General features: G+C 41.7%; 1 protein-coding gene across 2 annotated transcripts in view; it reads right to left on the bottom strand.

The window, feature by feature from the left end:
• Positions 1–13,050, bottom strand: part of pde4ca (phosphodiesterase 4C, cAMP-specific a) — a 50,139-nt gene that overhangs the window by 36,484 nt on the left and 605 nt on the right. The window contains exon 2 of one of the 2 annotated variants that reach the window (XM_056420467.1): positions 11,086–11,302. In XM_056420467.1, coding sequence (XP_056276442.1) covers positions 11,086–11,240 — 155 coding nt within the window. In that variant the 5' untranslated portion in view covers positions 11,241–11,302. Of the gene's footprint in view, positions 1–4,404; positions 4,887–11,085; positions 11,303–13,050 lie in introns of those variants that run through there. The other variant, XM_056420466.1, reaches the window with a different exon arrangement.

Here is a 13,050-nt window from a genome sequence, read left to right as displayed (position 1 = left end):
ACTGGCAGTGAAAATATGGGGCCGAATCAAATCAAGTGAAATTGAAGATGGTGTCAGGTCTCACTGCTCAGCTGGGACTACTTCCTCAATCGAGCTCCTTTCAGCTCATCCCAGACTAGCCAAGATAAACACTTCTCTTGAGGGGTTCCCCCCCCCCCGTACTCCTAAACGAGAAACAGAAAGCTTGAATTCTTCTAAAGCTGCAAACCAAATTCCTCAACAATGACAACTGAGTATTTTCTGTCTTTAAAAATCAGGTCCAGCAAACCTGACACAAAGCTGTCCATTTGAACACAAGGTTGCCTCTGTGATGCTGCAACACCAACAGACTGAGCAGAGTTATTCTTAGTGGGAGAAAAAAAGAGAGCTGGAAAGAGTATTATAATCCCATCAGATGCTCCCTGGAGTGGGCCGTCCCATGTCGTCCCCATCAGTGGGACATACCAGATTCTGCTCTCTCTTCTCTTCTCTCTTGAGAGTGCTGGGACCAAACTCAGGCTTAAAACAACAAACAACACGATCTCCCCTGAGAGAGAGAGAGAGAGAAAGCGAAAGAGGGAGAGAGAGAGCGAGAGTGAGAGAGAGATTGTGAAGGGGTGGGGGGTGGGGTGCTGGGTGGTTGAGAGAGAGTCAGAGCGAGAGCAACTTACATGAAGAGACATGTCATGTCATTTCATTAGAAAGTGGACCAGTGTGAACAGCACTGGTTAGAGTGGGAAGACTGAAAGAAAAAGAACAAAAGTACTGTAGTATTACAAGTGCAAGTTGTCTTTTTTACTACGAGTGTAAACCGTTTCTCTTTTCGTGTAACCAGCCTTCATGCCAGCAGCAACAACAGTGCGACGGTCAATCAATACTTCAATATTGTGTGTGTGAGATTCAATTTTCCTTGTTTAATATCGAGTTCTCCTCTAATGCCACCATACAATCCATCTGATTCGCACAATATCCTCTTCACTGGTGAACACATATTTAATTTTTCATAATGTGAGAGAGGAAGCAGACAGGAAGTGTCCAATATGACAATATGAGGTGTATTACTGTCCGTAATAACATCACGTTGAACCGTCTCACCTGAAGAAAACCCAGTGCCAAGTTATTTAACAGTTACTTGGAGAAAGCCCTGGAGATGAGGGGAAAGCCTTTTATATGGATACTATTTTAAAAGGATGTTTGAAAGTATATAAAAGTACATCCATATATGTTGTAACTTATGTTTACTTTTGGTTGTTAATTAGTGTAACTACAATTATATTTGTATAATATTTGATAGCAGTGCCCTCTATTGTCACAGGGGATGGGCTTTATGTTTACAGTGACATGGTTTTATGACGTATTTGGGGTAATAAAACACACATACACACATTTATGTAACTAAAGCTGTCAAACATGTTCGACGAAAAACTTTGTATGAGTATATTGTTGCTACCGTGCAGACTTTGCTCATTTTCTCTACAATGCGCCAGCTGGCATCCTTAAAATAAATGAATAAATTAGCTGAGATACTAATATTTCTGATGCCAGGATATTTTCAACCTCCTGTAATAGTCGGGACCGAAGGAGAATATCTCTGTCCTCTCCTCCCTGACCCAACACAGAAACAGATCTTCCTGATGCTCCACGCCCACATTGAACAACACAGCAGCCTCTAGTGGACAACAACAGGAACTGTTTGCAACTGTCGTGGTAGACAACAAGCTGCAGCCTAAATTACACCAAAGCAACTCATCCTCGGAGCTAGACAAATAACATTGGTTTCTACGTGCAACCGTCTATTTATTTCTATTCCAATACCATTGTGTAGCTTAACGTACAGGACATGCACAAGTCGCTGCCCAAATGTCTTTAACAATGGAAATAGTTGTAAAGTGGCTCAGTTACTCATGTCTGGCTCTGAACACGCAGCAAACAGTGACCACGTATTGTTCTTTGAATAAACAAAAGCAGAGGGGTTTTCTAAATATTTATTTGAAACTAAATGTAAAGGGTTTAAATCCTCACTCAAGATTCCACACTCACGTTTAGTATGCATATTTAAGAGATGTACCATGTGTTGAATATGAAATAGCTAATGTGTGCTCAGAGATATACTGAATTCTTTAACAGTCCAAGTCCCTAAAGTATATTTGAATGCAATGACTTTTCCTTATTTACGGTACTGTCTTTCATGTCTTTTTTCAAACAAGAGCCTTGAAACCTACGAGGTCGCTTCATAAACAAGCCGGAAAGTCACGGACAGGAAACAATGACAATATCCCCAATGTTATGAACTTGTTGTATAGACATTATAAGATGTGTCAAATCCATTTCTATTCAGAAGTCTGTTGCGTGCATTACATAATTCATAATGCTGCTCGTCCTCTGTTCAGCTCTGAGCGAATAAGCAAAGCTTGCATATTGTATGTTCCGAAACGAGGCTCTAGCTTTACACAACATTTTCTTTTGAAGCGTGAGGAATAGAATACGTTTCCTGTCGATCTGAAAACCAGCGCAGATTGCTCTGTTCCTGCTAGGTTAAAGAACGGATTTTAAGCAACCATTCTGGTCAGCATTCATTTTGATAACTGTTGTACTATTTGACATTTATTATTTTGACGACTGGGGTTTTATTACTTTGTAACTCTAATATATTATTAAACATAATTTGTCAGTAGATTATAATATTTTTCATTGACTGTTATTCACAAAAGAATACTTTAGACGTGGTGTCACTGTTGTGGAAAAAGAGGCTTGATCAACTTAAAACAATAAGTGAAAATAACTTGGCGGGTATGTTCTATATTTGAGCTGCCTGCCTGTGACATTTATTTTCCGCCGGACCCCCAGTTTGTTTGGTTTCTCCTCCATGCCCGTCATCCTGCAATAACTCATCCCCATTCATTTATTTAGCTCTGACATTAGGGACATGCTCATAGCCTGCAGTGGGCCTGACCTCATGAGCTGATCAATAGAAAAGCTCCGACCGGTTGAATGTCTGCAAGCATCTGACTTTCCAGATTGAGCCTTGAAATCCTTTCACTCTTGCCCTCCAACTCATGAAACCGGTTTGAAAGTTCCAGTAGACTGCGAAGGAAAATGTAACCTTCAGTCTCTCACGTTTATAAAGTTGAATTAGCTTGTAGACACATTTTTTAGCTTTCTAGTTTTTTGTTTTTTACAAATGTTTGAAATGCATTTCTTGCCAATAAAAATAAGACATGTTTTCACATTACCGGCTAGTTTATTACATGCTTTTAATTTGACTGAGGCGGATGTTATCTAACATCACTGCAACAAGACACCTTTTCACACACCCGGATCACTCTGAGATTATACGTTCAGCAGGGACGAGTAAACATTTACATATGCATCAATTTTACACGTAAAACTGGTTTTATAGTAATCAGCAATTTTGCGCAGCAGGTCCTGAGTGTTAAGAAAATATATGTAACACCGCCACAAGGAAACACACTGTTCCCTGGAAACAACAAACGGAGGCTGGCAGACAGCAAGACAGCTGGACTCCTAACAAACTACAGTTAAGGCCACGATTGTAGATACAAAATTTAGACCAAATGAAACACGCTTTAGCTAAGCAGGAAATATCCCGTTACAAGCTATAAGTGTGCTGCAATAAAAAAGCTTCTGTCACTGACAGAACAAAGCACAGAGAAGTGGAACAACACACTGCTGATGGACAGCAGGGATGTGGTTGAGCTGCCTGTTTACTGAGATGATGGCACTCAGTGGGAAAACAAAAGCTCTGGAAAAACACATTCACCTGTTCGAAATGAAGCACTAAAACTGAGCTTTTAAAATCCAACTCTTTCCACTGCCCTTTGCTTTTCAACAAAATCCACTTGGGGTACCTTGTGAATGTGTTTGGCAGCTATAAATAAACCAAGCATACAGAGCAGATACGCAACAGCCACTGCAATCTCCTTATCTGGTCTTTTCGTAGAGAACGAAACAGCAACTTGACCAACACATGTTATGATCATTTCATTGAGTAGAACGTCTCTGAAACAACAGCTGATTGTGTTAGGGTAGAGGACAATACATGGGCATCTTGGAGTCAGGACCCACTTCACAACACAAGCTTATGGCAAACATTTGTGTTATGTAAAGCGCTGCTCCCATCACAAACACTAAACAAAAACACATCTATATCTCCAGCTGAGTAATGTAAAGCTCCGCCATGTGACAAGAACCCTCTCCGACTTAGATAACACACACAGACCACCTGACACATTAACCAGCAATTATTGGAAAGGAACACTGAACCCAAATAGAAACTGTTGAACATTTTAAAAGTGTAAAGTCACACAGTGTAAAGTACAGGTCTACAATATGTGTTGTTGTGGCTTTGTAGCTCACAAACCACTGCCCTCTTCGCCATCTCGGCCTCACAGTTAAGGACACTACCTGGGCGTGTGGGCCAGAGTGAAGCGGCGCCTCTGGAGGTTGATGCTGCGGTTCATCAGCAGCCTCCTGAACAGCAGCGGGGAGTTTCGAGGCGACCCGCGTGGAGAATCCTTGGGTGAGATTTTGGGGGATCCTCCTGGGGAGCCCCCTTTGGACCTGGGCATGAGCTGAATGATGGGCAGCCTGGTCACAACTTCAGCCTGCTCCTCCTCAGAGCTCTCAGAGCACAGCTCGCTCATGGCGAGCTGAGGATGATCGCTGGTCAGTCGGGTATTCCCGTTGCTTGTTCTGCCTTCGCTGACGTCGGTCCAAGGAACAGTGTCTGGTCTCTTTCTTTCTAGTTTCTCAAATAAACTTTGAAACAGGACTTTTCCCGTTGCAAATGAAACGGTCCGTCAGTTTCTGTCTCTCTTCCGTCCTGGAAATGCTCGTGCCTCTGGTCCAAGCCTTGCTTCTACATATTTCAAGTAAACCTGGGCCTGCTGATGATACTCCAAAACTCTCTTTATTTGAAATCCATCAACCCTTTTCTTGTCTTTTCCAAGGGACCACGCTGCCGGGCAATAAACTCAAACATTAGTGTTGATGTACTCTCCCTGCCTCTCTCTCCCTGACTTTGTTTACATTAGCGCTAGGCCCTCCCTCTCTTCAACTAAATATGGACGTCTGATTTACAGGGAGGAGAAGCATAACAGACCACTGTCGCCTGCTTCTCTCCCTCTTTCCAACGCTCTACCTTCCCCCCTTGCCTCACTCCTAATCTTAGAGAGAATAGTGTTCATCAACTTCAAACCCCGAGGGGCTATTTGTTGTGAAGTTGCTCTTTAGAGACGGCCTCTTTGCCTCTCACATGCTCCCAGCGCACCAGGAAGAGTCACATGAAGGGCCTCTGACTATAAAGAGCAGAGGTAGATAAAAGCTATCGAGAGCATGGGAGCTGTCACGATGGTGCTCTCTATCTGTTACCAGAGGCAACGTCATCCCCCCCTCCCCACTCAATCTCTTTGTTTATCGCTGGAGAGTGAGGAAAGGTCCTCCTGCGATTCAGGACTCACAGCGAAGCCCCGGTGCAGTCGAGAGAAACTGCAATAACCTTGGGTGCTGGAACATCTGACACAGGGCTGAGCAACGGCTGGTAAGGGAAGCAGAGCAGAAAGACCCTTTGGTCTACAGACACCGGGTTCAACCCTGGAGCATCACCACATCTAATACGGATCACATTTCCTCGGGAGTGTAATTAACGGTCGTTGACCTACTGTACAGCTCGTCCACATTGAGATGTTGCCTTTGGATCTAAAAATTGCACAAATAATGTACTTTAAGGCATAAATAAATTATTATTTATTTGGCAAAAAGTATCAAATCTCTTTTAGAGCTCCACTCAATATATTTGTACTAACAGTTCGTTCAGTGTGTGTAATGTGAAAAGTGTCTCTGTTGTGATGAACACAGATAATTATCACTGCGCTCCCTCAGCGTTACTCATGTGAGCATTTTAGGGCCTTTCAGCAAGTTTTCGCACCTGTTTTCAGGCACCAGCAAAGATAGTCTGACTGTTTACCGACTGTTTACTCCCTTCCTAGCGTAAAACAGCAGATACGCAAAATTAGCAACTATCTGGTGGAATATTTAGCAGCAAGAGGCAGATCATTTTTTTCAGGAGTTGGTGGAGACCAAATCAGAGCTAACAGTAGAGTGAATATTGGACTTAACATTTGTAGCGTGAACATGATTATGACTTTAAATGAAGGCAAATCCTCCATGACTACTCGACAGGTAAATAAGCAACTGTTTGCCATATCAAAGGTGATAATATGTCAACACAGTTTTTTACAGCTTGTTATGTTGCCCCCATGTGGCAACAACATCTGTTAATACTGATTTAATCTTCTATACTTTACTAAAATGTTTCATTATCAGAAGATCAATCATGTCAGTTTTTCAACCATTTCTAAAAAAGTCATTTTTGGCCATATTTATATCACTTATATCCTGTATGACAGGCCCACATTGTTAACCCATTTGATATTGCTTTATTCTGATGTAACTGACCACGAATTACATCCTTTCATGCTATAACTCCCAAATGGGCAAACCCTGTCCATCATATGATTTTGGGATGTCCTCTGCTCCCTCCCAGATCTATCTCCTGAGTTTTCTGGGACTTCTTGTCCACGATAAAATAGCCAGACAGGGAGACAATATAAGGCTGACCCACTGCCTCCAACTCATCCATGTGGAGTTCTGTGGCCAGTGTGTCCTCCACTAGGGACATAGTGTGTCCTCCACTAGGGACATAGTGTGTCCTCCACTAGGGACATAGTGTGTCCTCCACTAGGGATATAGTGTGTCCTCCACTAGGGACATAGTGTCCTCCACTAGGGACATAGTGTGTCCTCCACTAGGGACATAGTGTGTCCTCCACTAGGGACATAGTGTGTCCTCCACTAGGGACATAGTGTGTCCTCCACTAGGGACATAGTGTGTCCTCCACTAGGGACATAGTGTGTCCTCCACTAGGGATATAGTGTGTCCTCCACTAGGGACATCGTGTGTCCTCCACTAGGGACATAGTGTGTCCTCCACTAGGGACACAGTGTGTCCTCCACTAGGGATATAGTGTGTCCTCCACTAGGGACATCGTGTGTCCTCCACTAGGGACATAGTGTCCTCCACTAGGGACATCGTGTGTCCTCCACTAGGGACATAGTGTGTCCTCCACTAGGGACACAGTGTGTCCTCCACTAGGGATATAGTGTGTCCTCCAATAGGGACATAGTGTGTCCTCCACTAGGGACATCGTGTGTCCTCCACTAGGGACATAGTGTGTCCTCCACTAGGGACATAGTGTGTCCTCCACTAGGGACATAGTGTGTCCTCCACTAGGGGCCTCATACTTTCAGGCAGTGCCCAAGTCACAGGTAATCTCCTCTTTAATAGATATATAATTATATCAAATTAGTGACATCATAATGAACTAGTTTAATAACCGTTGATTGGATTGTACTCACATGTATGGCATTGTTATTTTAAGACAGCCTGCAGCTTTAAATGCCGCTCCATAAACAATTTGTCTGGCGCTGCATCAGAATTGCACTAGCGACTTGTAAACCGGCCGCCACATGGCCCTCTTCACAGAGCCGGGACACGATGGAAGGCTTTTTAGTCCAATGTTGTTGGAGTCATGTCTCTTGCTTTATACTTGCTGATTTATAAACACGAATGGAATAAATAAAGCCTGATTATCACAATATCGGATCTCATTTTCCAGTGACTCATTTGTAGTTTCGACCGCAGCACATTAAATGTGATGAATCTACATCCCAGTGAGTGTTTGCCTTGGCACACCGACTGGGCCTGAATATTGGAGAGCAAAGGCAAAATCCTAGTATGGTGTCCCACGAGGGTTCATATGAGGTCCTAATTTATTTATAACCCAATAATCTGTGTTGCAATGTTATAAGCCAACAGCATCATGATGTATAGTTCTGCCTTATCTTTCGCAAGTGTGATAGAGGAACTGCAATCTGCTTTTATTATTGTTTACCATACTATTAAGTATGCCAGAGAAATATTTTGAGTTTCCCAATATGCAGTTAAATGTCAAGTGCAATATGTTAAGTAGCAGAATATCCTACTGCATCTGGTCGCATTTCTTTGGATGCAAGCCAACTTGGTTTTCTGGTTATCCTGATCCACAATCGCCTGTGCAGCAGAAATATGAGCAAGAGGGTCAAAGTTCAAGTTTCAATGTTTTGAGGGAGTAGTCCGTCCCCATTGAAAGTATACTTGCAGTAACAGTACCTACTTTTAAGGGCAGCTGCAGTACGTAGTGAAAGTAAAAAGAAAATGTTTGTGATTTGGAACGCAGCTGAAATTTGTACCAAACAAAGAAGCCATGTGTATCTGATTGTTACCGTAAATAATAAGGATATTGATCTCAGCTCATTAATGACTGCTTATTTTCCAAGAAGACATTTGTCTTTTTAACATCATATTTAATGTCTTTGTAAACACATCTCAGGGTGATATTAGTTGCCTACAACAGAAACAACTAGTTTTCTTTTTGTTGTGTGGGAAAAAAAAAATTCAAACAATCCCTCTTCCAGCAATGGATTACAGGGATATTACATATTTATATATATATATATATATATGCAAATTCATCTTCTTTAAAAAATGTTGGATTCACTATATCATGGTGCGTAATGATTTGTCTCTGATTCGGGTTTTCGCACACATCATCGTCATGTGTATTATTATTTATTTTTTTACAACCATAGAATGGAACATTGCTATATTTTTCTTTATAGGCCATAATACACAACATGCTTCCTCATCTATGTTCTCTACTGATGCAAAAAACTAATTGTTGCAACTTTCAATCATGCAAACAAATTCTCTATGTCATCCCTAAAGCCCTAGCGCGCTTTTAAAGTGTTAGGACTTTCATCTGGATGTGAGCTACAGAGAAATCTTATTATAGAATATTAGTATAGGAGGTTATAAGAACAAGATAAAGGACCATTGAGCACTGAAGGAAAGTCTTTGATGCAACTCGCTTGTTTGTTTGAAGTCTGTTGTCTCTTGTGGAATTACTTTATGTTTTAAGTTTAGCTGTTTTCTAAATTTGAATCTGGTATCTGTGTTTTAGGTAGTGGAACATTGAAAATGTTGTAAAAGAGTTGTAAAATCTCAATAAGAAAAATAATGTTGAAATTCATATTAGTTAAATATTATATTTATTATTTAAATATAATATATTATTTATTATTATTGTTATACTTGTAGATCAAATGTAAACCTGCCTGGTACATTTTGAATGTTGGAGGCTATCATCTGAGTAAAATAATTCTGTTTTGCAATTGGCAACAGGAGATAAACCCGTGTTCATCTCTTTAGATTGATCACATTTTTTTTTTTTTTTTTTTACAAGAATAAAATCCTAATATTTTCAGAAGAATCCCACTTCAGAAAAGGTATGTCCAAAGCATTCAAGGTTTCTTGGTGTGACAAACTTTGGACACATTTAACTCAGTATGCATGTGCTGCTGCTATTCCAAAGGATTAACGTCACAACGCTGAAGAGTCTCAGTCTGGAGGGAAGCCAAATCTGATCACCACCTACGATCTGCACTTCAACTCCCGATATAAAAAACTGGTCTGTCTGCGTTCCTTCGGCATTTGAAAAAGAGAACAAGGAGCCACACACACACACACACACACACACACACACACACACACACACACACACACACACACACACACACACACACACACACACACACACACACACACACACACACACACACACACACACACACACACACACACACACACACACACACACACACACACACACACACACACACACACACACACACAATGTATTTGCAGCAAAGCCTTTAATGTTTTTGTGGGAACAATCACAAGAGGAAGAGCAACGTCCAAGAGGAAGAGCAACGACCAAGAGGAAGAGCAACGTCCAAGAGGAAGAGCAACGTCCAAGAGGAAGAGCAACGTCCAAGAGGAAGAGCAACGTCCAAGAGGAAGAGAAACGTCCAAGAGGAAGAGAAACGTCCAAGAGGAAGAGCAACGTCCAAGAGGAAGAGCAAAGTCCAAGAGGAAGTGCAACGTCCAAGAGGAAGAGAAACGTCCAAGAGGAAGAGCAACGTCCAAAAGGAAGAGCAATGTCCAAGAGGAAGAGAAACGTCCAAAAGGAAGAGCAAAGTCCAAGAGGAAGAGCAACGTCCAAGAGGAAGAGCAATGTCCAAGAGGAAGAGAAACGTCCAAGAGGAAGAGCAATGTCCAAAAGGAAGAGCAAAGTCCAAGAGGAAGAGCAACGTCCAAGAGGAAGAGCAATGTCCAAGAGGAAGAGCAACGTCCAAGAGGAAGAGCAACGTCCAAGAGGAAGAGCAACGTCCAGGAGGAAGAAAAACATCATGGAGGAAGAGCAACGTCCAAGAGGAAGAGCAATGTCCAAGAGGAAGAGCAACGTCCAAGAGGAAGAGCAACGTCCAGGAGGAAGAGCAACATCATGGAAGAAGAGCATTGCCAAGAGGAAGGGCAACATCATGGAGGAAGAGCAACGTCCAAAAGGAAGAGAAACGTCCAAGAGGAAGAGCAACGTCCAGGAGGAAGGGCAACGTCCAGGAGGAAGAGCAACGTCATGGAGGAAGAGCCATTTTTCATGTGTTTACAAACCGTAAGCAACTATTGTGCATAGTTTACCTTTAAGCTAGAAAAAATACTTTTTTCCCCCAGACAGTGACAGATATAATTGATATTTCTAATTTAACATGGTTATTTTTTGGTATTTCTTAAAGGTTAATAAATTACCCTTACCTCAGTGACGTTGAACAATCGAGTGATTTCTCCTCGTACTTTTAAGCTACTGCCTCGTGGGAACGAGGCAACTGGTAGGACATACCAAAGAGGAGCACACAGATAGCCACTTAAGATCAGATATGAAGGAATTTTGTGGGCTTGCTAAATTAAGTTTAAAGTTTGAAATGAATAAAGGTCATCTAGTTTTGCATCAACCTATTTTTAAAGTGGAAACAGATCCTCAGGAGGTTCATTTATCTGGAAGACTCCAAAGATTTGACGAGAGTGATGGAAATAAAAAAGGCGTTTGTCAGTGACCTGCAGAAACAACCACACACAGCATCACCGACTCACAAGGCTTTGGAGATGTAGCTGGCCAGAGTCCCCAGGCTCCTGGAGGGCTTGATGCTACGGGCTGAGGGGCCGGGCTGGGGGCCATCCAGAGTGGAGGGTCTGCAGGAGAGCCTGGGCAGCTGCAGGATACCAGAGAAGAGCCTGTTCACACACATGTGATGACGTGGTCATGTGGTAGCCCGACCCAGGAGGCCTGCTCCCAAGCGTCCCACTTTCTCTGGAAGGCAAAAGAAAGTCTGTCATTTACATGAGGTCAGGTTGGTTACATTATTTAATCAGATGCTTCTAAATGTCAATCTACATAACAGCTGTGAAAGCATGATATGAAATCTAGATCATCCAGTAAATAACAGGCCACTTCTTTCATAGAGAAGTTGGGTGAGAAAAAGTTCACTATTCACATTTCCACATCGGTGGTTTGGCTTAAACCCATCAATGTGTCTACTGAGAGATCAGTTTCCTTTAATGGTGGTAGTTATATTCATTTCTATGTGATTCACTATTGCAAAGAAAGAAAGCTACCACTGCGTGTTTGTCTTGACAGTGAAAATATGATATTCATTTTAATTAAACTATCCAGTAAAAAGTACTTTAGAAAGAGTCGAGCTTGGCCTTTGTTTAACTTCTTGAGGATAGAGTATGAAGAACAGAACGATTTAAAGAGATCTAAAGGTGGCTGCAAACAGGGCTGTTTTTGCGCTGTGTTCGAAAATACGACAAGCCACGTAAAAATAAACCCGGTCGGGCATTATTTTTGGAAGGATTATCTGATTTCAGGTCCCGAGACCCACACACGATCACCTTGGACACAATTGGCGGTTCTCGCAGTGAGATTTCGCTCTCAGGGCATCGTGTAGCGTCAGAGTTGAGAGCAAGCAGATAGGAGCGCTTGTTTGTTCGCTGCACCCTGTGACCGAATCTCATCTCCTTGGGAGTTCTACCTTTACATAAACATTCGTCAACACACTGGGATCTTATTGAACACTTCTGACCAAGATACTAAGCAGTATTCATTTCTTGCAAACGTCACTTGTGACAAAACATTGAGTTTTTTTTGTCAAGTGATTTCTCTTCTCAGTGACCTAAACAACAAAAATAGATAGGCCTATATAGATATAACTGAGAAAATGATGACGAGTAACGTGAACTTTAAATTAGATGGGGCTTTTTCTCATGTACAAGGCTCCATTTATCTGTTCCATTACTTTAGTGATGGACACATTAGCGTTATTACATAATCCAAAATAAACAAGAGATTAATCACGGGCAACCTGCAGACTTGTTTGAAGTATATAGCTTGTGTGAAAACGGTTGATAATTTTTTTAGGTACATTTCAAAAAGACGTCAGAAAAGAAAACATGATTCCTATAAGTGACATATAAATGATATTTCTAATTTAACATGGTTATTTTTTGGTATTTCTTAAAGGTTAATAAATTACCCTTACCTCAGTGACGTTAAACAATCGAGTTATTTGTCCTCGTACTTTTTAGCTACTGCCTCGCAAAGAGGAGCATACAGATAGCCACTTAAGATCAGATATGAAGTCGTCTGTAGCACCAGCACTTCCTTATGCTCTCATTCAGTAAACTACTATTGCCACGCCTCATCACACAGCTGTCATTAGCTCAGTAATAACCAATTCTTAGCACATGATTTTGCATTAAGCTTCTTTTGCGACTTCTCAGACTGTGACCCAATTAAACCTGCAATAAATGAATGTTTAGCAGGTAGTTAGACTGAGGTAATATAGCCACCTGCATGACAGGCCGGTATTAACTCGAGTCCGACTAGAATCTGTCGAACACGAGCTTCCAGACCTTCTAGTGAGGCAAGCCTGGCTGTGACCGAGCAGTGGCCACCTGTAACTTTTAAAGCACAACTTGATAGTTTTGCCATTTAGAATTGATTTTTAGTCCATAATTAACATTCAGTATGATTTTACAGAGATGTTGTGAACCCGA

This window comes from Pseudoliparis swirei, chromosome 8 (genome assembly GCF_029220125.1).
Source record: "Pseudoliparis swirei isolate HS2019 ecotype Mariana Trench chromosome 8, NWPU_hadal_v1, whole genome shotgun sequence".
NCBI lineage: Eukaryota > Metazoa > Chordata > Actinopteri > Perciformes > Liparidae > Pseudoliparis > Pseudoliparis swirei.
This window is presented reverse-complemented; position numbering and strand designations above follow the sequence as displayed.